Source organism: Dasypus novemcinctus, chromosome 13, assembly GCF_030445035.2.
Source record: "Dasypus novemcinctus isolate mDasNov1 chromosome 13, mDasNov1.1.hap2, whole genome shotgun sequence".
Lineage (NCBI taxonomy): Eukaryota > Metazoa > Chordata > Mammalia > Cingulata > Dasypodidae > Dasypus > Dasypus novemcinctus.
In genome coordinates, this window is record NC_080685.1 from 106754177 (window position 1) to 106781242 (window position 27066).

The following is a 27066-nucleotide window of genomic DNA, read 5'->3' on the forward strand; positions in this document are numbered from 1 at the left end:
AATATTATTTATTTTTTATCAAGCTCTTATTATTTTATTTTATTTTTTATACTTTTAAAAATTAAAGTTAATAGATTACTAAGAACGTTATATTAAAAAACAAAAAAGCCATAAAAAACATAAGAGTTTCCCATATACCCTGCTCCCCACACTCCCACCCCATCAATTTTTAAATTGTATTTCTTTGAAGATATATACATCACACACAAAAAAGTTACATTAAAAAATATAAGAGGGAGGTGGACTTGGCCCAGTGGATAGGGCGTCTGTCTACCACATGGGAGGTCCGCGGTTCAAACCCTGGGCCTCCTTGAACCGTGTGGAGCTGACCATGTGCAGTGCTGATGCGTGCAAGGAGTGCCCTGCCATGCAGGGGTGTCCCCCGCATAGGGGAGCCCCACACGCAAGGAATGTGCCCTGTAAGGAGAGCCGCCCAGCACAAAAGACAGTTCAGCCTGCCCAGGAATGGTGCCGCACACATGGAGAAATGACAACAAGATGACGCAACAAAAAGAAACACAGATTCCCGTGCCGCTGACAACGACAGAAGCAGACAAAAAGAAGAACACGCAGCAAATGGACACAGAGAACAGACAACTGGGGCGGGGGGGGGGAGAGAGAGAAGAAAAATAAGAGGTTCCCGTATACTCCCCATCGCACCAACCCCACTCTTCCCACACCAACAACCTCCTCCATCATTGTGGCACACTCATCACACTCGGTGAACACATTCTGGAGCACTGCTGCTCCACATAGATAATAGTTTACCCTGTAGTTCACACTCTTCCACAGTACATTCAGTAGGTTAAGGCAGGATATATAAAGTCCATAATCTGAATATTATTTTTGAGATTGAACAAAACTTAATCAACAAGGTAGCCCTGCCCTAATCAAGAAGGCAGAGTGAGTCACTTCAGGGCTCTTTTGCCCCACGGAAGCTTTGAATAACAAGAACTGAGAGAAACATTTTTCTCAAAGCTCCAGAAAATAGTTAAGGGACTGCAGTAACAGGCAAGCATCAAATCAAGAAAAAAGCCTCTTCCAGGTATTAGGATCTCTCATTGCCCTGGCAGGCTGCTCTCCCACCCTTCACCAGCGTGGTGTAGAGCCGGCCTGTGCCCCCAGTGTGGGTCTCTGATTTCAGTTCTAGAGGCAGCAGAGCAATCCTCATTCACAAACTGGGAACGTGCATGTCTGGTCCATTCTGCCTGGTGGTGGCCTGAGGGCCCCACCACCCCAGAACTTGCCCTGTGTGAGCAGTCAGGTTGTGCTGCCCGAGGCAAGGGATTGCTGTTACAGGCCATCAGTGCAGTACCCTGGACTATGATGAAACTTTCCTAGGGAAGAGGGAATATTTAGAAGCAGGTAAATGGAGGAATTCCTGGGGCCAAATATGCATTCCCAAGACAAGTCCCAGTCTTGGGACTGGGCCTCCCTATACTTTGGCCTGGAGTTATTCTCCAAACACAGGTCAATCTGCAGAGACTGGGAAAGGTCTTGCCTTCTTTTCTCTTTTGCTAGCACCTGGCATTCAAGGAAAGCACTGTCATAATACTAGCTGGATACAAGCTTAAGGAACGGATGTTGCAGAGTCTAAATTCCAGTGATAATATTTTAAAATATCAAAATGTCCAGGTTTCTACAAAAGATTACAAAACATACAAAGGTATAAGAAGCAATGGCCTAGGCAAAGGAGAAGATGAAAGCATGAGAAACCGTCAATAAGGAGGACCAAACCTGGGAAATACCAGATAAAGACTTTTTAAAAATTGTCCTAAATATGCTCAAGGAGCTAAAGGAAAACACGGACAAAGAACAGAAGGAAATCAGGAAAATGACAGATGAACATAAAGAGGTATCAAGAGATGGAAATTATGAAAAGGAACCAAACTGGGCTGAAGACCGCAGTAACTGAAATTAAACATTTCCTAGACAGATTTAGCAGATTGGAGGTGGCAGAAGAAAGAATCAGTGAATATGAATATAAAATACTGAAATTATTTGGTGTGAGGAGCAGAAAAAGGAAAGAATGAAGAAACATGAACAAAGTCTGAGGAACCTGTGGGACACAATCAAGCACACCAATATAAATCCCAGAAGAAGAATAAAGAGAGAATGTTCAAAGAAATAATGGTCGAAAACTTCCCAAATTTGACAAAAGACATGAATATACACATCCAAAATGCTCAATGAACTCCAAACAGGACAAACCAAAACAGATCCATGCCGTAACATATTATAATCAAAATGTCAAATGCCAAAGGTAAAGAAAGACTTCTGAAAGCTGCCAGAGAGAAGCAATGTGTCATGTACAATAAGATTAAGTGCTGATTTCTCATCAGAAACCATGGAGGCAAGAAGGCAGTGGGAAGGCATACTTTAAGTGCTGAAAGCAAAAAATTGTCAACCAAGAATTCTATAGGCAGCAAAACTGGTTTTCAAAAATGAGGGCATGATTAAGACATTCCCAGATAAACGAAAGTTGTAGAGTTGGTCCCCACTTGACTGGCCCTACAAGAGATACTAAGGGAAGTTTTGCAGGTTAAAAGAAAAGGACAATAGACAACAGATTGAAGACACAGAAATAAAGTTCTCCAAGGAGAGTAACAACATGAGTAAATATAAATGTCAGTCCTGTTGTATTTTTGATTTGTAACTCCACTTTCTACTTCCTAAGGATCTGAAAGGCAAATATGTAAAATATAATGATATATCAGTAGTTTTGGATTAAAATTGTACGAACATGTAATTTGTGACAAGAACTACATAAAGATGGGGGGCTGAAGAGGTATAGGAACATAGTTTGTGTATGCTATTGAAGTTAAGTTAGTATCAAAGCAAACAAGATTGTTACAGATTTAGGATGTTAAATTTAAGCCCCATGGCAACTACAGAGAAAATACTGGAGAATATGTAAGCTCCTAGAGACAGAAATTAGAGTCCAGCTTGCCAGGGTCAGGGGGGTTGCGGGAGCAGGAGTCAATGCATAATGGGTAAAGTGTTTGGAGTGAGGGGAAAGTTTTAGTGATGGAAAGTGGTGATGGTACTGCAATATTGTCAATATGATACTCCCATTCAAAGGTATGCTTAGCAGTGGTTGAGATGGGAAAGTTTATGTTGTATATACGCTACCACAATTTAAAAATAATGCAAACAGCAGCTAAAGAGACAATGACAAATGCAACACATGATGCCGGATGGATTCGAACAAGGGAGGATAAAAGTCTCAAAGGGACATTACTGAGACATATGAGAAGACTGGAATATAGATTATAAGCTCTTTATCAATGTTAAATTTCGTGAACTTGATAACTGCACTTAAGGTTGTTACATAAATGAATATCCTTGTTTATAGGAAATGTATATGACAGTGTTAGCATTCAAGGAGGAGGAGTGCTCAGAAAATGGATTGATAAATACATTACTAGATAGATAGTAATATATTAAAGTGCTCAGAAAATGGATTGTTAAATACATTACTAGATAGATAGGTAGATAGAATGACATGGCAAATGTGGCAAAATGTTAAATTGGTGGATTTGGGTATTTGGGGCAGGGAAGAGGGGGTCTGCTGGAGTTCTTTGTATGAGGTTTATTTATATAAATATATTTTTAAATGGTTCTGTAAGTTTGAAAATATTTCAAATAGAAGTTTAAACAAAAATTAATCAGCTGGCTATTTCCCCTCATCCCTCAGCATTAGTCATCTGGGAAAGTAATGAGAGCCAGAGAAGTTACTGGTACTAATGAAATAAATGGAAAAACAAACAGCCTTTAGGATCAGGTATATTCTGCTTTGAAATTAAAAATTCAAATCCTGGAATATTATTCCCTGTGTTGGAACCTGGAATGTACCACTTAGATTCCCCTCAGGAATGAAGGACTTATTCTACCAGCTGCTCCAACTATCAACACATGGTCCTTTGCTGACACCCTTCTTTGGAAATTTATCTGCTGAAAAGAGCCATCTCACCTGAAACTGGTCAAAAAGGGTTAGTTTAAAAGCCGCTCCCTGACAGCAGACTTGGCCCAGTGGTTAGGGCGTCTGCCTACCACATGGGAGGTCCACGGTTCAAACCCCGGGCCTCCTTGACCTGTGTGGAGCTGGCCCATGCGCAGTGCTGATGTGCACGAGGAGTGCCCTGCCATGCAGGGGTGTCCCCTGCATAGGGGAGCCCCATGCGCAAGGAGTGTGCCCCATAAGAAGAGCCGCCCAGCGCGAAAAAAAGCGCAGCCTGCCCAGAAATGGTGCCGCACACATGGAGAGCTGACACAGCAAGATGACGCAACAAGAAGAAACACAGATTCCCGTGCCACTGACAACAACAGAAGCAGACAAAGAACATGCAGCAAATAGACACAGAGAACAGACAACCGGGACGGGTGGGCAGGAGGGTAGAGAAATACATAAATATTTAAAAAATAAAATAAAATAAAAGCCGCTCCCGGGAAACGGACTTTGGCCCAGTGGTTAGGGCGTCCGTCTACCACATGGGAGGTCCGCGGTTCAAGCCCCGGGCCTCCTTGACCCGTGTGCAGCTGGCCCATGCGCAGTGCTGATGCGTGCAAGGAGTGCAGTGCCACACAGGGGTGTCCCCCGCGTAGGGGAGCCCCACGCGCAAGGAGTGCACCCATAAGGAGAGCCGCCCAGCGCGAAGGAGGGAGCAGCCTGCCGAGGAATGGCGCCGCCCACACTTCCCGTGCCGCTGACAACAGAAGCAGACAAAGAAACAAGACGCAGCAAAAAGACACAGAAAACAGACAACCGGGGGAGGGGATGGGAATTAAATAAATAAAAATAAATCTTTAAAAAAAAAAAAAAAAAAAAAAAGCCGCTCCCTACCCCAACTGCACCACTCCTCCAACTCCTTACAAAAACTTGTCCACCTCTAAATCAAATCAAGTCAATGTTATTTTACTGCAAAAAGGAGACAAAATATAGAATATAAAAGACAACATTATAAACCTCGATTCAACAAATTATTCTATGACTAATTTCTGACTATTTGATTTGATATATCTCTTAATCACTATACATCTTTTTTCTTTCATCCAATTCCTATTCAGAAAGATTATGAACACATGAGATAACAAGCTAAATATCTGAAACTCTTCAGAAGGAAGACAGAACCGAAATTGATGTGGGGTAATAAACACCGAGAGCTGTCTGGAATGCAGATGAAAGTACAATGGGTTTCTATGTACTTGAATTCTGTTTATCTTATTATACTTAAAACAGGCTATATTAATTTTCTTAGCATACTAGGTGTTACACCAAGAATAATTAAACTAGTTTTGATGATTACTAATTCAGGAGCATTCCAAATAGCTGAAACAGGAGAAATAAATTAACAAATACTTTGTTGGTTTTCTTCGACTTTCTTTTATCCATGACTAGTCATATATCTGATTTATTCAGCACTGGAAAAGTAGTCTTCAGGCAATTAATTAGTACTATCCAGATGTCTAAACCACCAAGGATATTTTAATAGCTGTATATATTCAGTCAGTCCCTAGGTTATATAAGGCCCCATTTGTGAAAGGCAGATCACTTTCCCTCATTATATGGTGTTGTTAAAACTTTTCACAGATATCATTTACTTTTGAACCAGGTAAGTAATTATTTGAGCCTTGTCAGGACTCAAATATGACTAAACCACTTCCCCTTATGCTTGCCAAGTCATGGCATTTTCTTCCAAAGGAAAAAGCTATCCCTTTTTTTTAATCTTTATCACAAAATGTTTACTGTATTTATGAACCAACACCATTTAAAGCTAACTTTAGTTTCATAAGAAATAACAATGGAAGAAAGTGAGAGTTGATGTAAAGCACAACAATGCTTCCATAAATCACTTTCAGATGGCAAATAAAATATTTCTTCAAATATCTCAGAATCGCTTCTCTGGCTAAAACTAAACTATTAATAAATATTACTGTCTCCTAGCCCTAATATTTTTCATTTTTTAAGCAAATGAATTCATTTTTTTGTTCTTATTAAATGTGGTTTTCTTTCTTTTTTTAAGATTTATTTATTTATTTTAATTTCCCTCCCTATCCCTCCCCCCATCTTCTCTGCTCTCTGTGTCCATTTGCTGTGTGCTCCTCTGTCTGTCTGCATTGTTGTTAATGGCACCAGGAATCTGCGTCTCTTTTTGTTGCGACATCTTGTTGCGTCAGCTTTCCACGCATGCGGCACCACTCCTGGGCAGACTATGCTTTTCTTGTGTGGGGCGGCTCTTCCTGAGGGGCTCCCTGACGGGGGGAACACCCCTGCACAGCACAGCACTCCTTGAGTCGTCAGCACTGCGCATGGGCCAACTCACCACATGGGTCAGGAGGCTCTGGGTTTGAACTCTGGACTTCCTATGTGGTAGGCAGATGCTCTATCAGTTGAGCCAAATCCACTTCCCTAAATGTGGTTTCTCATATTACCAAACTGCAAAATTTGTAAAAGAGGTTCCTTATTAGCTTGCTTTTTAATTGTTCTTCTCCTGGAGCCCATAAGAATTACTTTTTTTTTTTTAAATTATTTATTTATTTATTTTTTTAAATTAAGAATTACCTTTTGATGGTGAGCAAGGCCAAACAGCTGCAAAGCAAATTGATAACTTCCTTATAACAGTTCAAATTACACCCATTGTGTTTGAGTTTCTGTCACTTTTACACCTTCTGGGTCCCCAAACTCTTATGTTTTGTGCACTTGTCTTCCTGAATGCTTACTCAAAACATCACAGTGATGAAGAGCATGGGCAGGGGAAACAATTGCCTGTGTTTAAATTTTGGCTCTGCCATCCATTAGCTGTGTGACCTTGGCAAAGCCACCTAAATACTCTGTGCTTCCATGTATAAAATGGAGATAACAGTGCCTATAGCATAAGGTTGTTGTGATTATTAACACATGTGAAGCACATACAACGGTCCCTGGTATAAGGTAAGCACTAAATAACCATTATGATTAGGATGTCATTATTACTGGCTATCCTGCAGGGAGGCTAAAGCAGTGTGAAGGGCAAAAAAACTCCTGCAGCTTCTGCAACAGTACTTTGACTCTGGGGGTGTAAAATGAAAACTACATGGCCCTGAATCACAATACAGGTTCTGTTTCATAACATTCTGGGCTTCAGGATTTGAGGAGACATGAAAAATGATGTAGAACTCTTAAGGAAACCAACCTAACATTTCATCAGTGTCAGAAATCTTTACACTTGCCAACAATGCTTATTCAGAGGAATGAAAAATAACAGGAATCAAATGAACAGTTTCTTCTCATAGTCTGGGAGAGGTATCTTGAAATCAATAAAAAAGGTGGTGAGCATATGAGGATTGGGATCTAAAAATAAATGATGAGTTCCTGATCAAAACACTAAGATTATCTTTTGGAACTTGACCAAATGATACTAAAATCCAAAGCCACCCGGAAAAACAAAAACGTGAGCAAAGGAGACCAAATTCTGAAAAAAGAATGAGGAGATATTTCTACTATCCATGATCAAAATAGAACATAAAACAATAGCTACTAAATACTAGTAAATTGAATCCAATGGCACATTAAAATAATTACTCATGGCAATTATGTGGGATGTATGCCGGGAACACAAGGGTGATTCAGTGGTTGGACATAAGAAAAATCAATTAACATACAACAGTAATAGAATGAAGAGGAAAAAAACAAAATAAAACAATTACCTCAATTGATACAGAAAAGGCATGTGGCAAAATCCAGCAAAATCTTGATAAAAACACTCAAAAGGGAAGCAGATGTGGCTCAAGCAGTTGGGTGCTTGCCTACCACACGGGAGATCCCGGGTTCGGTTCCCGGTACCTCCTAAAGAAGATGAACAAGACAGGGAGCTCACATGATGGGCTGGCACGGTGAGCTGACGTAATAAGAAACAACAAGGATACACAACAAGAGACACAAAAGGCAGGGTGCGGATGTGGCTCAAGAAACTGGGTGCCTCCTCCTACAAGAGGAACTGGTAACTTCTAAAAAAAAAAGATGAGCAGACACAGAGAGCACACAATGAACAGACACAGAGAGCACACAGTGAAACAGTGAGTGCAAATGAGGCAGGGGGGAATTAAAAAAACACTATAAAAAAACTAGGAATAGGCGGGAACTGCCTCAATATGTTAAAGGGTATATATGAAAAATCCATAGCTAACATAATAATGGTAAAAGACTGAAAGCTTTCCTTCTAAGGCAGGGATTCTGAACCTTTTTTGTTCCACAGACCTCTCTGTCAGTCAGGTAAAAACCACGGACCCCTTACTAAGTCCACACTATACTGTGTATTATTTACTAAATATATCACACCCACACCAACACATTCCCACAAGAATAATGTTACAGGTTCACGGACCCCTTGTTAAGAACCTCTGCTCTCAGGTAAGGAATAAGACAAGGATGCCCGTTTTCACCACTGCTATGTAACACCATACTCAAAGTTCCAGAACAATCAAGCAAGAAAAAGAAAAGCCACTCAAATTGGAAAGGAAGAAGTAAAGCTGTCTCAGTTTTCAAATGACATGATCCTAAAATAGAAAACTCCAAAAAAAACTACAAGAAAGCTACTAAAGCTAATAAGTGAACTCAGCCAAGTGGCACAGTACAGCATCAACATGCAGAAATCAGTTGTGTTTCTATATATTAGCACTGAACAATCCAAAAAGGAAATCAAGAAAACAATTTCATTTATATTAAATAGCATGTAAAATAATAAAATATCTAGAAATTTAATGAAGGATATAAAGGACTTTTATATGGAAAATTGTAAAACACTGCTGAAAGAAATTAAAGACCTACATAAATGTAAAGACCCCACATGTTCATGGGTTGGAAGACTAATTCTTGCTAAGATGTCAAATCAACCCAGAGTGATTTACAGATTCAATGTAATCCAAATCAAAATTCCAATAGCCTTCTTTGCAAGTATCAATCATATAAAAGAGCAAGGGGTCCAAACAGCCAAAGCCATCTGGAAAAAGAACAAAATTGAAGGACTCAAATTTCCTTATTTTGAAAGTTGTTACAAAGGTATGATAATCTAAACAGTGTGGTACTGGCATAAAGAGAGACATCTAAACTAATGGAATAGAATTGAGAATTCCCAGAAATAAGCCCATACAGCTACAGCCAATGATTTTCGACAATGGTGCCAAGTCCACTCATGGGGAAAGAATCGTCTCTTTAACAAATGCTGCTGGGAAAAGTAGATATCTATATGCAAAAGACTGAAAGTGGATCCCAATCTCATATCACATACAAATTATTCACTCAGAATGAGCAAAGTCTTACATATAAGAGTTAAAACTCTGAAAGTCTTTGAGGAAATCATATGGCAAAATATTCAGGACCTTGCATTAGGCAATGGATTCTTAGACTTTATACCAAAAGCATGAGCAATAACAAAAAACAGACATATTGGATTTCCTCAGGATTAAAACTTTTGTCCATTAAGTACATTATGAAGAGAGTGAAAGGACAACCTATAGAGAAAATAATTGCTAACTATATATTTGACTAGGACTAAATTTCCAGAATATATAAAGAACTCCTACAACCACTAACAAAAGTACAAATAATGTAATTTAAAAGTGGGCAAAGAGGGAGCAGATGTAGCTCAAGTGGTAGAACACCTACTTCCCACATACAAGGTTCTGGGTTTTGATCCCAGTACCTACTAGAGACAAAACAAACAAGAAGCAAACAAACGAAAAACCTACTTGGGTGAGCCATAGGGTGGCGGACTTTTTGGCCCAGTGGTTAGGGCGTCTGTCTACCACATGGGAGGTCCGCGGTTCAAACCCCGGGCCTCCTTGACCCGTGTGCAGCTGGCCCATGCGCAGTGCTGATGCACACAAGGAGTGCCCTGCCACACAGGAGTGTCCCCCACGTAGGGGAGCCCCACGCGCAAGGAGTGCGCCCTGTAAGGAGAGCCGCCCAGCGCGAAAGAAAGTGCAGCCTGCCCAGGAATGGCGCCGCACACATGGAGAGCTGACAACAACAAGATGACACAACAAAAAGAAACACAGATTCCCGTGCTGCTGACAACAATGGAAACAGACAAAGAAGATGCAGCAAATAGACACAGAGAACAGACAACCGGGGTGGGGGATGGGGAAGGGGAGAGATATAAATAAATAAATAAATAAATCTTTAAAAAAAAAAGTCAATTGCTGGAAAACAATAACCAGCAGGATTATTAGCTATATATATATATATGAACTGCCATAAACCCTGGCAATTCTGCTTTTATATATCCAAAAGAATTGAAAGCAGGGATTCAGATATTTGTACACCAATGTTCATACCAGCATTACTCACAATAGCCAAAAGGAACCCAAGTGTCCAAAATGATCAATGGATAAACAAAATGTGGTCTATATACACAATGGAATATTATTCAGTTATAAAAAGGAATGAAATTTTGATGGAAGCTACAACATGGATGAACCTTGAAGAAATAAAATTGAATGAAATAAGCCTGACAAAATGAAAAAATATTGCATGATTCACCTACATGAAATACCAAGAATATGCAACTTCACAGAGAAACAAGATGGATTACAGGTTACCAAGAGCCAGGAGAGGAGAGAATAAGGAGTAAGTGTTTTAATGGGAATGGAGTTTCTGCTTGGGATGATGAAAAGGTTTTGGTTTGGTTAGTGGTGAGGGACATTGTGAATGTAATAAATACCACTGAACTATATACCTGAAAGTGATTAAAGTAGGAAATTTTATGTTGTACTATATACTTGAAAGTGATTAAAGTAGGAAATTTTATGTTGTACATATGTAAATATGCAATAAAAAAACACAAACAAACACTGTACTAATTAGAACAGTCTACCCTACGGCTGAATTAGTATGACAAATTAATGGAACTAAAATTCCAAAAATAGATCCACACAGCTAAAACTGGTATTTAAATAATGGAGGAAAGTCGACTGTACATAAACGGTGTTAGGCCAATTGTTAATCATTTAAAAAAAATGTGAGTCCCTTTTGCATTCTTTATATCAACATGTATTTCAGATCAATGTATGATTTAAAAAGTAAAAACATGAAAGCATAAAAGAAATAAAACATGAGTAAAATATTTATAAATGTGGTAAATGTTTTTTCTAAGCATGACATAAAACCAAGAATCCATAAAGAACATATTGATAAATCTGAGTGCATAGAAATTAAAACTTCTGCATAGCCAAAATACCGTAAACAAAGTAAAAACTGATTAAATGAGGAAAATTTTTGCATCACATATGAAACAAATGAGCTAATTTTTGTTATGTAAAGAACTCTTTACATAACGTAAGCCTCCCACAAGGGAGGTCCCAGGTTCTGTGCCTCCTGCTTCCTAACGAAGACAACCGAACAACAAGCAGACATTGAGCAAACAACAACAAAAAACAACAAGCAGGGAAGTAGATGTGGTTCAAGCACTGGGGCACCCCGCCTACCACATGAGGGGGGGTGTCCCTGGTTCAGTCCCCAGTGCCCCCTAAAAAGATAAGCAGACCCCTAAAGTTTTCCTTTAAAAAAATCTGGAACATTTCTTATCCTGAGCTATGTCTTCACACATAAAAGAAAATCTTTTCCAAATGGCAAAGATTTGAAGAGATGGTAATCACAGTTTGGAAACCATCATAATTTAAAAATATGTATTACTTTAATTTCATCTATTTGCCAAAGGCTACCTTGCCCCCGATAAATATGAATTGGTTCGTTATTTCAGTTGTTGCAACAAAAAATAGTACCTCTCCCATTTCTTCTAATAATCTTATCATGGTTATTGTAGTTGATAAAAGAATATATGATGTGGAGTGGAGGTATATGGGATCCTCTTCTATTTTTTAATGTAACATTTTGTATGACCTATGTATCTTTAAAATTTTTTTTAATCTATAAAAAATGTGACAATCAGTCACTCTTAGAATATACCACACACACAGCGGATTAAAAAAAAAACACAATGAGTGGAAACCAGTGAGAAAGTAGGAAAACATTAGCTGCTCTGAGATTTAACTTTAGGCGTAAAGCTGTCTATAAATTTATTTTCTGACATAATGTCTAGGTTTGCCTTGTTATTCCTACAACAAATAGCGAGAAAATAAAAGCACAGATAAACAATTAAAATGCTGACATTCAAGATTCTGGGTCCGATATTAGAATTTCTGGAGAGTGAATCTGATTCACGTATACTTTTTAAAAAAATCATAAATTCCTTGAATTTCCTCATACCTGTGCAAAGGTGTGCACAGCATTGGGGGACCAATAAACGACCCAAATAAGTCTCAGGCCGTTTCCTTGGCTGGCAGGGGAGAAACTTACTTACGGTGACACACTTCAGGGACAAAACAAAAGCCAAAATGAGTACTCAAGCACCAGGTCCTCGGTTAGGTCCAGCACGGCGTCTCGTCGCTAATCAATAGGTGCTTTTGGGACCCAAGGCGAACCTGCCTCCGCCACTGAGCATGCGCCAAACTCGGCGCAAGCGCAGAAACGTTCCGTCGTGCTCATTCAGGCTCCCTGCCGGGAGACTCTCCTCCGGGTTTTCTCCCAGCCCTTCGCAGGCTTGCGTTGCTTTGCGTAAAAGGAAAGGTGTGCCTAGTTGCAGGTGTCTGCCAGCCCACTTTGTACACTTCCCTCCTGTTAAACGTTCGTTGGATTAGTGACAGTGCCCTTTGGCGGTGGCGTCTTCATACCTACCTCTGCGGGTCCGAGGATAGGCCTCAGGAGGCCTACAACACCTCACAGGCCCCCTTCGCCCAAGAAAAAACCAACCCAAATAACTTGGCAGAATTGTGTCGATGTTTCTCGTTTTTCCTTATCAGTCATGCAGAAAAGATTGGGAACCACTGACCCAGCGCTTTTTGTCTGTGGTTAGCCCTGGGCGATTTCCTCTGGGCGGGTGTGTCATGTCAGTGATTTTTGATTCTTCGAGACACAGACTTACAACTACTTAGGATTTTTATTGCACTGTCAAAAGTTTAAAAATTCTTATTCCTTTGGATAGTCCACACACATATCAAGGCCACCGTTTCCGCGCCTCGCACCGTCGGCGAGCGCGAGCAGAGGGCAAGCAAAACAATTTTAGCGCAGCGTTGGAAAGCAGCGACTTCCTGTTAGACCGTGAGCCTCCGCGCGGGCCACGCCCCTCGCCGTCCCTCGGAGCCGGCCCCGCCGCGCAGCTGCTGCAGAGAAGCGGGGTTCCGCAGAGCAGGGAAGGCTGCGCCCCGCGCCTCTTCCCCGCGCGCGTGCGCACGGGGAGGTTTTCTGACTGCCTCTTCTCGCCGGGATTTGTGCTTTTCTGGGGTCCGAGCGCCTCAGGAGTTGAGCGGGGGCTGGGGAGGCTGGGGGTGCCCCGCCATGCGCTGGGGCTTGCGCCCTCGCGGGCCGGGGGCGGCGATGCTGGCTAAGGCCCGCACCCTGTGGGGGCCGCCTCCCCTGTCCAGACCGAGGTGGCCAGGGACTGGGAGGCTTCTGGTGCGGTCGGTCGCTCGTGCCAGTAACGAGCAGCGGAACCCGAATGGAGGCAAATACCGGGACACGGTGCTGCTGCCGCAGACCAGCTTCCCCATGAAGCTGCTGGGCCGCCAGCAGCCGGACACGGAGCTGGAGGTCCAGCAGGTAGGAACGCGGCGGGGGCGGGGCCGCCTCCGGGAGGCCCGATCTGGCGGCGGCGGGGCGGGAATTGGGGCCTTGCCCGGGAACCGCGTCTCGATGGCCCCTATCCAGGCGGGGCTGGGCGGCGCGCTTGGACGGGGTCACTGGATCCACGACCCCTTGGGTGGGGGTGGTTGTGACCAGGCGGATGGAGCGCACCTGTTTCCGTCGGGTTTGATGGGCTTGAAATGTAGTGAGCAGACCGCTAGAAAAGTCCCTCAGGGATGGCTGGTTCAGGGGCGGGATATTAAAGGGGAAAATGAGCGTGCTCACATACCAGCATGAATCAAATTTACGCATTCCATTTTTAGCTTGCGCAAAGTAATTCCAATTTAGACACTTCTCCAGTAGCCTTTAAAAAGTGAATTAACATGTACACAGGTTAATGTGTTTTATCTGGTGCCTTCTGTATGCCTGAAACTGCTGGTATCAAATGTTTTCTCATTTAATCTTTGTATCGATCCTGTGAGATAGTCATAGTTTTTCAGATGAGGAAACAGGGTCATCAGGGCCAAGCGTCTTGGCCAAGGGCACACAGTGGATGAGACAAGGAGAGTGGTATTGCAATGGGTGGTCCAGGTTTAGGAAGTAGCAAGTGTTGAGACCAAGAATAGAAAGAATAAGATATGAATGTTTGGGGAAGGAGAGGGAGAGCTATAGTACCTGCATTGTGGGCCCTGGTGTGTGTGGGTGGAAGTATCGAGGACCCCCACAAACTTAGTGGTACTAAACCTTCGTTGGTCCTGTGTACCACTGAAAGCAATGGGGAAACTTCTCCTGAGTTTTAAAAGAATCCTCAGATGTGCCATTTTGAAAACTTACTGCTTGTATTTCAGAGTTAAATAGTTTGGAATGAGAAAAGAAAGAAGCAAGTGTTAGATTTGGTAAGATTTAGGAGTGTGTATTTCTTGTTTTATTCAGACATTGTTTTTTCTTTTTAAAACAGAAATGTGGATTTTTAGAACTTTATTCATGGCAAAGAGAAAGAAAAGTAAAGAGTGAATTTTGTCTTCATGATGGACCTCCTTATGCAAATGGTGACCCCCATGTTGGACATGCTTTAAATAAGGTAGTTGTAATTTTTAGTCTATTATATGGCTTGAAGGAAGCCTTTATTGAAATACTCTTTAAAGAATGTATCCTAATTATATGATAACTGTGTAACTTTGCATTGACATATAAACTAACTTTTTTTTTTTGATGGGGTACCAGAGATTGAACCCAGGACCTTATGCATGGGAAGCAGGTGCTCAACCACTTGAGCTACATCTGCTCCCCTAAAGTCTTAATAGAAAGCGATAATAGTAGTTTTTTTTTGGTTTGTTCATGTTTCTTCATTTTTTTTTCTTCCTGCTCCTCAGCCTGGAATGATTTCAATGATCTTATCTTCAGATTCACTGGTTTTTTTTTTTTTCTGCCACTGCCAAACTGCTCTTGAACCCCTCTAGGAAATTTTAAATTTCTGTTACTGTGGTCTTCAGCTCTGTTGGCTGTTTTATAATTTCCATCTCTTTGTTGATATTCTCCTTGTGTTCATCTACCGTTTCCCTGGTTTCCTTTTGTTCTTTGTCCATGATTTTCATATGTTCTTTTAGCATATTAAGACTTTTTTTCTTTTAAAGTCTTTTTCTGGTATGTCCTCCTTGTTGATGGTTTCTGATGCTTTACTCTTCTCCTTTGCCTGGGCCATCACTTCCTGTGTCTATGTATCTTTATTGAAACTGGGAATTTTGATACTTTATCACTGGAATTTAGACTAAGACATGTGTTCCTTAAGTTTGTATTCAGATAGTATTATGGCAGAATTTCCTTGAATTTTAGGTCCTATCAAAAATCAAAGGAGAAAAAGAAGGCACCTTTCCCAGTCTTTTCAGATTGAATTTTGTGAGGGTTCTCCTTCAGAGTTGATCTGTGTGAAGAGTTTAGAGAGTTACTCCAGGCCAAAGTGTAGGGCCCTCCCAGGTCCTTTTTATGTAAGCATTATGTCTTTGGCATACGTATTTGGCCTAGGAGTTGCCCCATTTATGCTGATAGAAATGTCCCTTCCCCCCTAGGCATCAGTTTCCTCATGGTCCCTGGTACTGCAATGTATGGCCGATAGCCAGCAATCCCTTGCCCCAGGCAGCACAACATGATTGTTCTCCCATAGCATTCTGTAGGAGAGCTCTTTGTGCTGCTTTGTACATGCAGAGCAACTTTTAGAACCGCAAGTTCCTCAGGCCACCTCCAGACAGATTGGACCACATACCCACACTCCCAGTGTGTGTGCAAGGGTTATTCTGCTTCTTCTGTAACTAGGACCAGGGATCCGTAGGGAGAGTATGGGCTGGTTCAGTGCTGAGCCAGTGAGGAAAGGGCTAGCCAAGGTGACGAGATGCTACTGCTTTAAAATGGCTATTTTCTTGACTCCATGTTTGCCCTGTTACTGTAGTCCCTTAACTGTTTTCTGGAGCTTTGAGAAAGATGTTTCTGCCAGTTCTTGGTTGTTTAAAGCTTCTGTCAGGGAAAAGAGCCCTGAAGCTTCTCTCTATACCATACTGATCAGATGGGGACTTGATCATGTTTGGATTATTAGACATATTAGATGATAAAAGGCATTTATTACTTTTAATGGGGAAAACTGAAGTGCTTAATTTTTTATTACGTGGTATTCGATAGCATTTATATTAGAAAATTTTTTTTAGTTTCACATGCACTTGTAAAAACAAAGGATTCCTTGTACCTTTTACCCAGTTTCTCTCAGTGGTAATACCTTGCAAAACTGTAGTAAAATATCATAATCAGAATATTGACATAGATACATTTAAGACACCAAACATTTCCATCTGAGGAAGAATTCTTTATAGTGTTTTTTGGTTTGTTTTTAAAGATTTATTTATTTATTTAATTCCCCCCCATCCCCCGGTTGTCTGTTCTCTGTGTCCATTTGCTGCGTCTTGTTTCTTTGTCCGCTTCTGTTGTCAGCAGCACAGGAAGTGGGCAGGCTGCACTTTCTTTCGCGCTGGGCAGCTCTCCTTATGGGGCGCACTCCTTGCACGTAGGGCTCCCCTACGCGGGGGACACCCCTGCGTGGCAGGGCACTCCTTGTGTTCATCAGCACTGCGCATGGGCCAGCTCCACACGGGTCAAGGAGGCCCGGGGTTTGAACTGCGGACCTCCCATGTCGTAGACGGACGCCCTAACCACTGGGTCAAGTCTGTTTCCCTATAGTGTTGATTTTATAGCCACACACATTTCCCTCATTCCTCCATCCCCTCTTTAACCCCGGCAACCATTATTCTTTTCTCCATTTCTGTACTTTTGTCATTTCATTAAAATTATATATATGGTATTATATACTTTGCAGCCTCTTGGGATTGACTTTTTTTCACTCAGCATTGCTCTCTGGAGATTCAGCCAAGTTGTTGCATGTGTTAATAGTTTGTTCCTTTTTACTAGTGAGTGGTATTTTCTTGTTTGGATGTACCATAGTTTTTTAACCCTTCTCCTTTGAAAGATATCTAGTTTCCAGTTATTATCTATTATGAATAAAGCTGCTAAAAATATCACAAGTTTTTATGTGAATATAAGTTCTCATTTCTTGGTATAAATGCCAGGATTTCAGTTGCTGGGTCATATGATAGATGCATATTTAGTTTTTTAGGAAAATGCAAACTTTTCTTAGTGGTTGTACTATTTTACATTCTTACTAGCAATGTATGAATGAACCAGTTTATCTTCATCCTTGCCAGCATTTGGTGTAGTCAATAGTTTTTATTTTAGCTATTCTCATTGGTCTATAGAAATATCTTATTGTAATTTTAATTAGCATTTGCCTAATGGCTAATGATATTGAATAGGTCTCCATATCCTTTTATATTTTCTTTGGTGAAGTGTCTATTAAGATGCTTTTCCAGTTTTGAAATTGGGTTATTTGTCCTTTTAATTTTGAGTTGTAAGAGTTCTTTAAATATTCTAGATACAAATGCCTTATCAGATAGGTGCTTTGCAAATAGTTTCTCCTTATTCTGTGGCTTGTGTTTTCACTTTCTTCGTGGTGTCTCAAAGTTTTACATTTTACATTTAAGTTCATGATCCATTGGGAGTTATTTTTTTTATTTCTCTTTTTACTTGAGAAGTTGTGAGTTAATGAAACAATCATGTATACTGTATTAGTTAGCCAAAGGGGTACTGATATAAAATACGAGAACTTTTTTGGCTTTTATAAAGGGTTTTTATTTGGGGTAGAAGCTTATGGTTACCAGGCCCTAAAGAGTCAAGCTCAAGGTAACATAAGAGGTACTTTCTCACCCCACGTCTGTTGCCCTGTGTTGACATAATGTGGCGGACAGTGTCTGCGAGGCTTCAGACTTCCTCCTTCCTCTTAAGGCTCTTGGTCCCAGCTTCTTCTGATCTCAGCTGTAGGCTGGCATAAGGCTTGTCTCTCTTCCTGGGGCTCTTCTCTTTCTAGGCTCACCTGCTCTGCTCTCTCCACAAGGCCAGCTGTGAACTAGTAGGTGAATAGCCTGCCTCTTTCCCTGGGGCTCCAGCATCAAAAACTCAGCTCTCTGTGTTCTCCTTCTCCATGTGTTTACTTCCCTGTCTTTGATTGCTCATCTGTATATATAGCCCACAAAGGGAGGGGGCAGGGAATCAAACCAAGTCGCCCGAATGACATGGTCAAATAAAAGCCCTAATCTTGATTTAACAAAGTAAAAGTGGAACCTCTGAATTTAATACAATCTACTACACTCAGAGGAATAAGACCAGCTTACAAATATAATCTATTTTTCTTTTTGGAATTCATAAATAATATCAAACTGCCACACATATTATACAGGATTCCCATATATCGTCCCACCACCCACGCCTGACATTATTTTGACACATTTGGTGCAGATGATGAAAGAACATTGTCATAATATTATTGCTATCTGTAATATATAGGTCATATTTGGTGTGTTTTTCCCACAAACTATCCTGTTATTAACATATGTATTAGTATTGTATATTTGTTATAGTTCACAAGAAAATGTTCTTGTATTTGTACTGTTAATCATAGTCCATCGTTCACTATAAGCTTTGCTGTGTTACATGGTCTCTGCCTTGTGCAAACCATCCAAAGTGTACACTCTGGGTTTTTTTACATAAGGTGTGGGACTTAGGTTAAGGTGAATCTTTTTTTTTTTTGGCTTCTGAATGGCCACTTGCTCCAGCACCATTTGTTGAAAAGATTGTCTTTCTTCTGTTGAATTATTTTGGCATCTTTGTCAAAAATAATTTGGGCATATTTTTGAAGGTCTATTTTTGTGTTCTCTGTTCTGTTCCATTGATCTACATGTTTATCTCTCTACCAATATCACAGATTTGATCACTGTGGCTAGAGAGTAGGTCCTGAAGTTGGGTAGACAGATTTCTCCCATTTTATTTTTTCTAATTGCTTTAGCTATTCTATTTCCTTTGCCTTTCCATCTGAACTTTAGAATTATCTTTATCTATAAAAAGTCTTGCTTGAATTTTGCTATGAATTGTGTTAAACCTCTATGTCAATTTGGATAGAATTGATATTTTTACTATTTTATATCGTCTAGCACATGAACATTGTAGTCTCATTTACTTAGGTGATCTTTTATTTCTTTCATCAGTGTTTTGTACTTTCAGTTTATAAGTCCCACACGTTTGTTTTATTTAGTTTTGTTTTTGCTTTTTTGTGTGCGTTTTTTAATACATTAAAAAAAAAAGAATTATTTCTCTACCCCTCGTTGTTTGCGCTCATTGTTTGCTCTTTTTGTCTGTTCATTGTATGCTTTCTGTATCTACTCACCCTTTAGGAGGCGTTGGGAACTGAACCTGGGACCTTCCATATGGGAGGAAATTGCCCAATCGCTTGAGCTACATCTATTCCCTGCTTGTTGTTTCTCTCGCTGTGTCTCCTTGTTACGTCATCTTGTTGCATCCGTTCGTTGGGTCAGCTTGCTGTGCCAGCCTGTCATGTCGTTTTGCTGTCTTTTGTTTTCATATTATTTTGTTTGTTTTATCTCTTTTCAGCTCGTTGTCTTGCTCATCTTTAGGAGGCACTGGAAACCAAACCTGGCACCTCCCATGTGGGAGGGGGGCTCCCACTCCTATATATGTTGTATACTTTATTTTCTTGAGCAATTGTAAATGATAGTGTATTTTTAACTTTGGTTTCTATGTGGTCATTGCTAGTATCTAAAAGTACAATTGGTCTTTGAATGGTTGCCTTATATCCTGCCACCTTACATTGGCAGAGATGAGCTGAACAGAGAGCTGAGCCACCAGGTGCTGGAGTAGTCAATTAAAACAACAGGCCAAAGTAAAAGTGGCAGTAAAGGCCTTTAATCACTGTGATAATATAAGCAAGATGCTGAATCAGAGAAAGCACTGTCTCTTCCACTGTTCCCCTTTTCCCCATGGAACAGCACTTGGTGACAGTCGGGTGGATCAACACAGATGTGGGAAATTATGTCTCTGCTGAGCAAACCCCAAACAAAAGGCTCCTGCCATTTTTAGATGTGAGGGCCAGAGGATGGGAGAGAGAAAAGGCTATGAGCCAAAATGTCATATGACCTGGGAGCGGATGTAGCTCGAGTGACTGAACACCGGCTTCCCATGTACGAAGTCCCGGGTTTGATCTCCAGTACCTTCTCAGAACAAAAAACAAGCAAATGATAAACCAGCTGTCATTGGGGAGCAGATGTAGCTCCGTGGTTGAGTGCTTGCTTCCCATGTACAAGGTCCTGGATTCAATCCCTGGTACCTCTTAAAAAAATATATATACTGAGTCAAAGTAAAATGTCTTCAAGATCTCCCTCCTCTCCTTAATAAAGAGGGCTCAAGAGAGGCGCCCAGGGGAGTTTCAGCTGAGGGTCTAGATAGGGAGGCTTGTATTGGAGGCACCTGGGCTAGGAATGAAGCTATGCCTAAGAGCATGTCTTGGCAGGGGTGCCTGAGTCCTTGACTGTAGCTCCCTTCAGAAACTGCAATGCACTGGTTGTGTGTCAAGGCTGATGTAGAGAGGGCACGGCAGGACAACTTTCCCGTTAGACCTGCCATGTAAACCCTTTGTAATTGCAGATGATTGGGCTTGAAAGATAACACAGGGAAGCGAATGTGGCTCAAGCAGCTAGGTACCTGCCTACCACATGTGATGTCCCAGGTTGGGTTCCTGGTGCCTCCTAAAGAAGATGAGCAAGATAGCTAGCTGACGTGACAGGCTGGCACAGTGAGCTGACACAAGATGAAGCAGTGAGATGACACAACCAAGAGAAACAGCTAGGAAACACAATGTGAGATACAACAAACAGGGAGCAGAGGTGGCTCAAGCAATTAGGTGCCTCCCTCCCACATGGGAGTCCCTGGGTTTGGTTCCTAGTGTCTCCTGTAAAGAAGATGAGCAGATAGCAAGTACAAACAACAATGGGGGAGATGTAAAATAAACAAAAAAATAAGTCTTTAAAAAAAACAAAGAAAGATAACACATTGGAATTTGATCATGAGCCAGACTCATTTACTGAACTCTAATTAGTTCTAAGAGGTTTTTTTTTAAGATTCTTTGTGATTTTGTATGAAGACAATCATGACAACATGTCCCCAAATAGGGACAGTTTTATTTCTTCGTTTCTGATTTGTAAGCCTTTTATTGCCTTTTTAGTCTTACGGCACTAGCTGAAACTTCCAGTACTATGACTAATAATGGTGAGAGTAATCATTCTAACCTTGTTCTGCTCTTAGGGGAAAAACATTCAGTATTTCATCAGTAATAATATTAGCTATAGGTTTTTATAGATGCTCTTTATCAAATTGAGAAAATTTCCATCTCTTCCTAGTTCTCAGATTTTTATTATGAATGGGTATTAAATTTAGTGAAAGGTTTTTTCTGCATTGATTGATATCATATGATCTATTCCCCCTAGTGGTAGCAAATGTTTATATATTTATTTGTTTATGTATTTAAGTTTTTATTGTAGTAAAATATACAACTCAAAAATTTCCATTTTAATCACTTCAAGAATATGACAATTCAGTAGTATTAATTGCATTCAAATTATTGCGCTACCATCACCAATATACATTATCCCAGTCTTTTCATCACCTCAAACAAGCTCTGAACTTATTAAGCAGTAACTCCTTCACCCCATATTTCCACCTCCCCACCAACCCCTGGTAACTTATAATGAACTATATGTCTTTATGAAATTGGTTTCTTCTAGATATTTCATATAAGTAGATCATATAATATATATATATATTTTGTTTCTGTCTTATTTTATTCAGTGTGATATCTTCAAGGTTCATCTATATCATAGCTTGCACCAGAAATTCATTTCCTTTTTTATTGATGAATAATACTCCATTGTGTATATATACCACATTTTGTTTATCCATTCATCAATTGATGGACACTTTCATTGCATCCACGTTTTGGCTATTATGTATAATGTTGCTATAAACATATATACTTACCTGTTAAAGTCCCTGCTTTCAGCTCTTTTGGGTTTATACCAAGAAGTGGGATTACCAGCTCATGTGGTAATTTTATTTTCATCCTTCTGAGGAACTGCTAAACAGATTTCCACAATGGCTGAACCATTTTGCAACGTTAACAGTAATGTGTAAGGATTCCCGTTTCTCTTCATTTTTGCCTACACTTTTTTTTTCCTTTCTTTTCAATAATAGCCATCAAAGTGGTATGTGAAGTGCTATCTTACTGTGGTGTTGATTTGCATTTCCTTGATGACCAGTGATGTTGACAACTTCTATGTGCTTATTGGGCATTTGCATATCTTCTTCAGATCAATGTCTATTCAGGCCTTTTGTCCATTTATTAATTGGGTTATTTGTGTTTTTGTTGTTGAGTTGCAGCAGTTCTTTATATATTCTGTATGAAACCCTTAAGATACATAGTTAACAATTACATTCTCCCATTCTCTGTGTCAGGGGTTCTAAAGGGGTCTGTGAGCTTGAATTGAGATTCAAAAAAACATTATTCCTGTGGGGACATGTTGGTGCAGGTGTGATATGTTTATTTAATAACATAGTATAGTGTGGACTTAGTGGGCTGTCGTTTTTACCTGACTGGCAAAGGGGTCTGTAGAACAAAAGATTAAGAACCCTGCTCTATGTTGTCTTTTCACATTCTTGATATTAGTGTTTTTGGCATGCAAAAGTTTTAATTTTTGATGAAGTCCGTTTTATCTATTTGTTCTTTTGTTGCTCATGCTTTTGTTGTTACTTGTAAGAAATCACTACCAAATCCAAGATTACAAAGGTTTCTCCCTATGTTTTCTTCTAGGAGTTTGATAGTTCTAGTGTTTTTATTAAGGTGTTTAGTCCATTTTGAGTTGGTTTTTAAAAAAATTTTTTTAGTAAAAGGCAAAAAGTTTTACTTGATTTTAAGAGAAACCAGAGGATTTGAGTTGATTTTTGTATACAGTGTGAGGTAGGAGTCCGCCTCCCTTTTTTTTTTGCAAATGGAGATAGAGATTTCCCAGTACTGTTTGTTGAAGAGACTATTCTTTTCCAGTTTTTCAGTTGAGGGCCCCTTGACTTACCATATAAATTTGATGAATAGCTTTCTTGTTTCTGCAAAGAAATTTGTTAGAATTTTGATTGGGATTGCATTGAACTTATAAATTATTTAAGTAATTGTGACATCTTAATGATATTTAGTATTCCAGTCCCTGAATATGTGCTGTTCTTCCATTTATTTAGGTCTTTGATTTCTTTTAGCAGTGTTTTGTAGATTTGTATGTACAGGTCCTATACATCCTTGGTTAGATTCCTAGGTATTTGATTCTTTTCTTTGCTAATGTGAATGGAATTTTTTTCTTCATTTCTTCTTCCAGTTGTTCATTGTTTGTGTATAGTAATACTATTGATTTTTTTATGTTGATCTTGTACCCTGCCCCTTTCCTGAATTCATTTGTTAGCTCTAGGAATGCTGTTGTGGATTTTCAGAATTTTCTGTGTATATTAATATGATCATATCATCTGCAAATAAAGGGAGTTTTATTTCTTCCTTTCCAATTTGTGGGCCTTTTATTTCTTTTTCTTGGATAATTGCTCTGGCAAGAGCTTCCCAAACAATGTGAAATAGCAGTGGTGACAGTGGGCATCTTTGTTTGTTCTTGATCTTAGAGGGAAGGCTTTCAGTTCAGTCTTTCACCATTGAGTATCATGTTAGCTGTGGACTTTTCATATATGCCCTTTATTATATTGAGGAAATTTCTATTCCTAGTGTTCTAACTGTTTTTATCAAGAAAGGGTGCTGTATTTTTTTTTTTAAGATTTATTTATTTATTTATTTATTTATTTATTTATTTCTCTCCCCTTCCCCCCTACCCCTGTTGTCTGTTCTCTGTGTCTATTTGCTGCGTCGTCTTTGTCCGCTTCTGTTGTTGTCAGCGGCACGGGAATCTGTGTCTCTTTTTGTTGCATCATCTTGTTATGTCAGCTCTCCATGTGTGCAGCGCCGTTCCTGGGCAGGCTGCACTTTCTTTCACGCTGGGCGGCTCTCCTTATGGGGTGCACTCCTTGCGCGTGGGACTCCCCTATGCGAGGGACACCCCTGCGTGGCATGGCACTCCTTGCACACATCAGCACCGCACATGGGCCAGCTCCACACGGGTCAAGGAGGCCCAGGGTTTGAACCGCGGACCTCCCATGTGGTAGATGGATGCCCTAACCACTGGGTCAAGTCCGCTGCCTGGGTGCTGTATTTTATCAGGTGCTTTTTCTGCATCAATTGAGATGATCCTGTGTTTTTTTTTCCTTCATTGTGTTAGTATGGTATATTACATTAACTAAATTTCTTTTGTTGATCCAACCTTGCATACCAGACATAAATCCCATTTGATCATGGTTTATAATTCTTTTATTATGCTGCTGGATTCATTTTCCTAGTAGTTTGTTGAGAATTTTTTCATCTATATTTATAAGAAATGTTAACCTGTAGTTTTCTTGTGGAATCTTTATCCAGTTTTTTTCAATGTGTTTTTATTATAGAAGTTGTGAGCTTACAAAATAATCATGCATATGTGTAGAATTCCCTTTCAACACTCCTTCACTGACACACACCACCTTGGTGGAACATCTGTTACAGATTATGAGATAGTATCATCGGAATATTACCTCCAACCATGGTCCATAGCTCCCATCTGGCACACTTTTTCCACACTCCCCCATCATCAACACAATACATTTTTGGTGTAGATGCATGAATATTACAGTATTGCTTTTAACCACAGTCCATAGGTCACTCCAGTTGTATTTTTCCCATCCTTCTCCACATTCCCACCACCCTACAATAGTGATATACATCTGCTCTAGGTCACAAAGAACATTCTTTTTTTTTTTTTTTTTTAAAAGATTTATTTATTTATTTAATTTCCCCCCCTCCCCTAGTTGTCTGTTCTTGGTGTCCATTTGCTGCGTCTTGTTTCTTTGTCTGCTTCTGTTGTCTTCAGCGGCGTGGGAAGTGTGAGCAGCGCCATTCCTGGGCAGGCTGCACTTTCTTTTCACGCTGGGCGGCTTTCCTCACGGGCGCACTCCTTGCGCGTGGGGCTCCCCCACGCGGGGGTCACCCTTGCGTGGCGCGGCACTCCTTGCGCGCATCAGCACTGCGCATGGCCAGCTCCACATGGGTCAAGGAGGCCCGGGGTTTGAACCGCGGACCTCCCATGTGGTAGACGGACGCCCTAACCACTGGGCCAAAGTCTGTTTCCCACAAAGAACATTCTTGAATCTCTGCCATCAACCACAATTCTCATCCACCTCTAAGTTTACTGTGTTTTTCAGTCCCTAGATAATTCTTTAACTTTCTTTCAATTGACATTTACATCCCTAGACTATCCTTTCCAGCCACATTCCCATTCATAAACCAGCTGCTGCTCATTATAATGTGTTACCATCAACTCTATTCATTTCTACACTTCTACAATAAAGTTAATTAAAATTTCTACATACATTAATTAAGCATTAGTAGTCCTTCTCAGCTCTCCTCTTGTCTCCTAATATCCTTTACTCTAGGTTTTAATGCCATGTGTTTATTCTTTGTATTTAGTTCATATTGAGACCATGCAATATTTGTCCTTTTGTGCCTGGCTTACCATACTTATCAGTAATGTCTTTAAGATTCATGCATGTTACCATGTGTCCCAATTTAATTTCTTCTTAACTGCAGCATAGTATTCCATCATATGTTTAAATCACATTTTGCTTATCCATTCATTGGTTGATGGATATTGGGTTGTTTCCATCTTTGTGCAATTGTGAATAATGCCGCTATGAACATCGGTGTGCAAGTGTCTGTTCATACCACAGTGTATTAGCCAAAGGAGTGCTGATGCAAAGTATGAGAACTCTTTTGGCTTTTATGACGGGTATTTATTTGGAATAGAAGCTTACAGTCACAAGGCCCTAAAGGGTCAAACTCAGGGTACCAAAAGAGGTACTTCGCCCAAAGTCTGTGGACACAAAATGGCGGGTGGCATCTGCAAGGGTTCAGCCTTCCACTTCCCTCTTAAGACTCCATGGGTCCAGCTTCTTTCCATCTTAGCTGTAGACTGGCATAAGGCTCTTTTCTCTTCCCAGGGGTTCATCTCTTTCTGGGCGATTTGTCTCTTTATGGGCTCAGCTGCTCTGCTCTCCACAAAGTCAGCTGTAGACTATCAGGCTCGTCTCTCTTCCTGGGGCCATGTCTATGGAGCTCTCTCATTTCCTTTGTACCTGCTTCTGTGTGTCTGCCAAATAAGGAGGCAAGGACTCAGCGTCCTACCAACATGGCCAAATCAAATCCCTCATCTTAGTTTAATCAAGTAAAAGTGAAACCTCTGGATTTAATACAATCACAGGGTATTGAGGAACAGACCAGTTTACAAACACAATATTTCTTCTTTGGAATTCATCAGTAATATCAAACTGCTACACATAGTTTTCAGTTCTTCCGGATATATTCCTCGTAGAGAATTTGCTGGATCATATGGCAGTTCTGTATTTAGCTTCCTGGGTCTTATTATTCAATTTATCTGTTTCTTTATTGATCCTCTGCCCAGATGTTCTACCCATTCCTGAGAGTGGTGTACTGAAGTTGCTAACTATTATTGTAGAGAGATCTATTTCTCTTTTAGTTTTGGCAGTGTTTGCCTCATTTGTCTTAGGGCATCCTGGTTAGGTGCATATACATTTATGATTGTTCTTCCTGGTGAATTGATCCTTTTATTAATACATAATGTTGTTCCTTGTCTCTACTAACAGCTTTCTTTTAAAGTCTATTTCATCTCTTCTAAGTATAGCTATTCTGGCTTTCTTTTGGTTACTGCATGTGTGGAATATCATTTTCCAGCTTTTCTCTTTCAGTCTATTGGTATCCTTGGGTCTAAGATGAGTCTCTTATA

The 27066-nt window shown here is 40.3% G+C and overlaps 2 protein-coding genes across 8 annotated transcripts in view; one reads left to right on the plus strand and one right to left on the minus strand.

Moving 5' to 3' along the window:
* BPNT1 (3'(2'), 5'-bisphosphate nucleotidase 1) overlaps positions 1-13126 on the minus strand; it is a 31800-nt gene extending 18674 nt beyond the window's left edge. The window contains exons 1-2 of one of the 7 annotated variants that reach the window (XM_058275242.2): positions 12339-13126; positions 7687-7825 (exon numbers count right to left, since the gene is read on the minus strand). The gene's annotated coding sequence lies outside the window, so the exon portion shown is untranslated. Of the gene's footprint in view, positions 1-7686; positions 7826-12334 lie in introns of all 7 variants that reach the window. The other 6 variants (XM_058275241.2, XM_058275237.2, XM_004480236.5 and 3 more) reach the window with 6 other exon arrangements.
* Positions 13127-13151: 25 nt separating this feature from the next.
* IARS2 (isoleucyl-tRNA synthetase 2, mitochondrial) overlaps positions 13152-27066 on the plus strand; it is an 82226-nt gene continuing 68311 nt past the window's right edge. The window contains exons 1-2 of the mRNA XM_058275233.2: positions 13152-13633; positions 14616-14738. Of these exons, the coding sequence (XP_058131216.1) occupies positions 13373-13633; positions 14616-14738 (384 nt within the window). The 5' untranslated portion in view covers positions 13152-13372. The remainder of the gene's footprint in view (positions 13634-14615; positions 14739-27066) is intronic.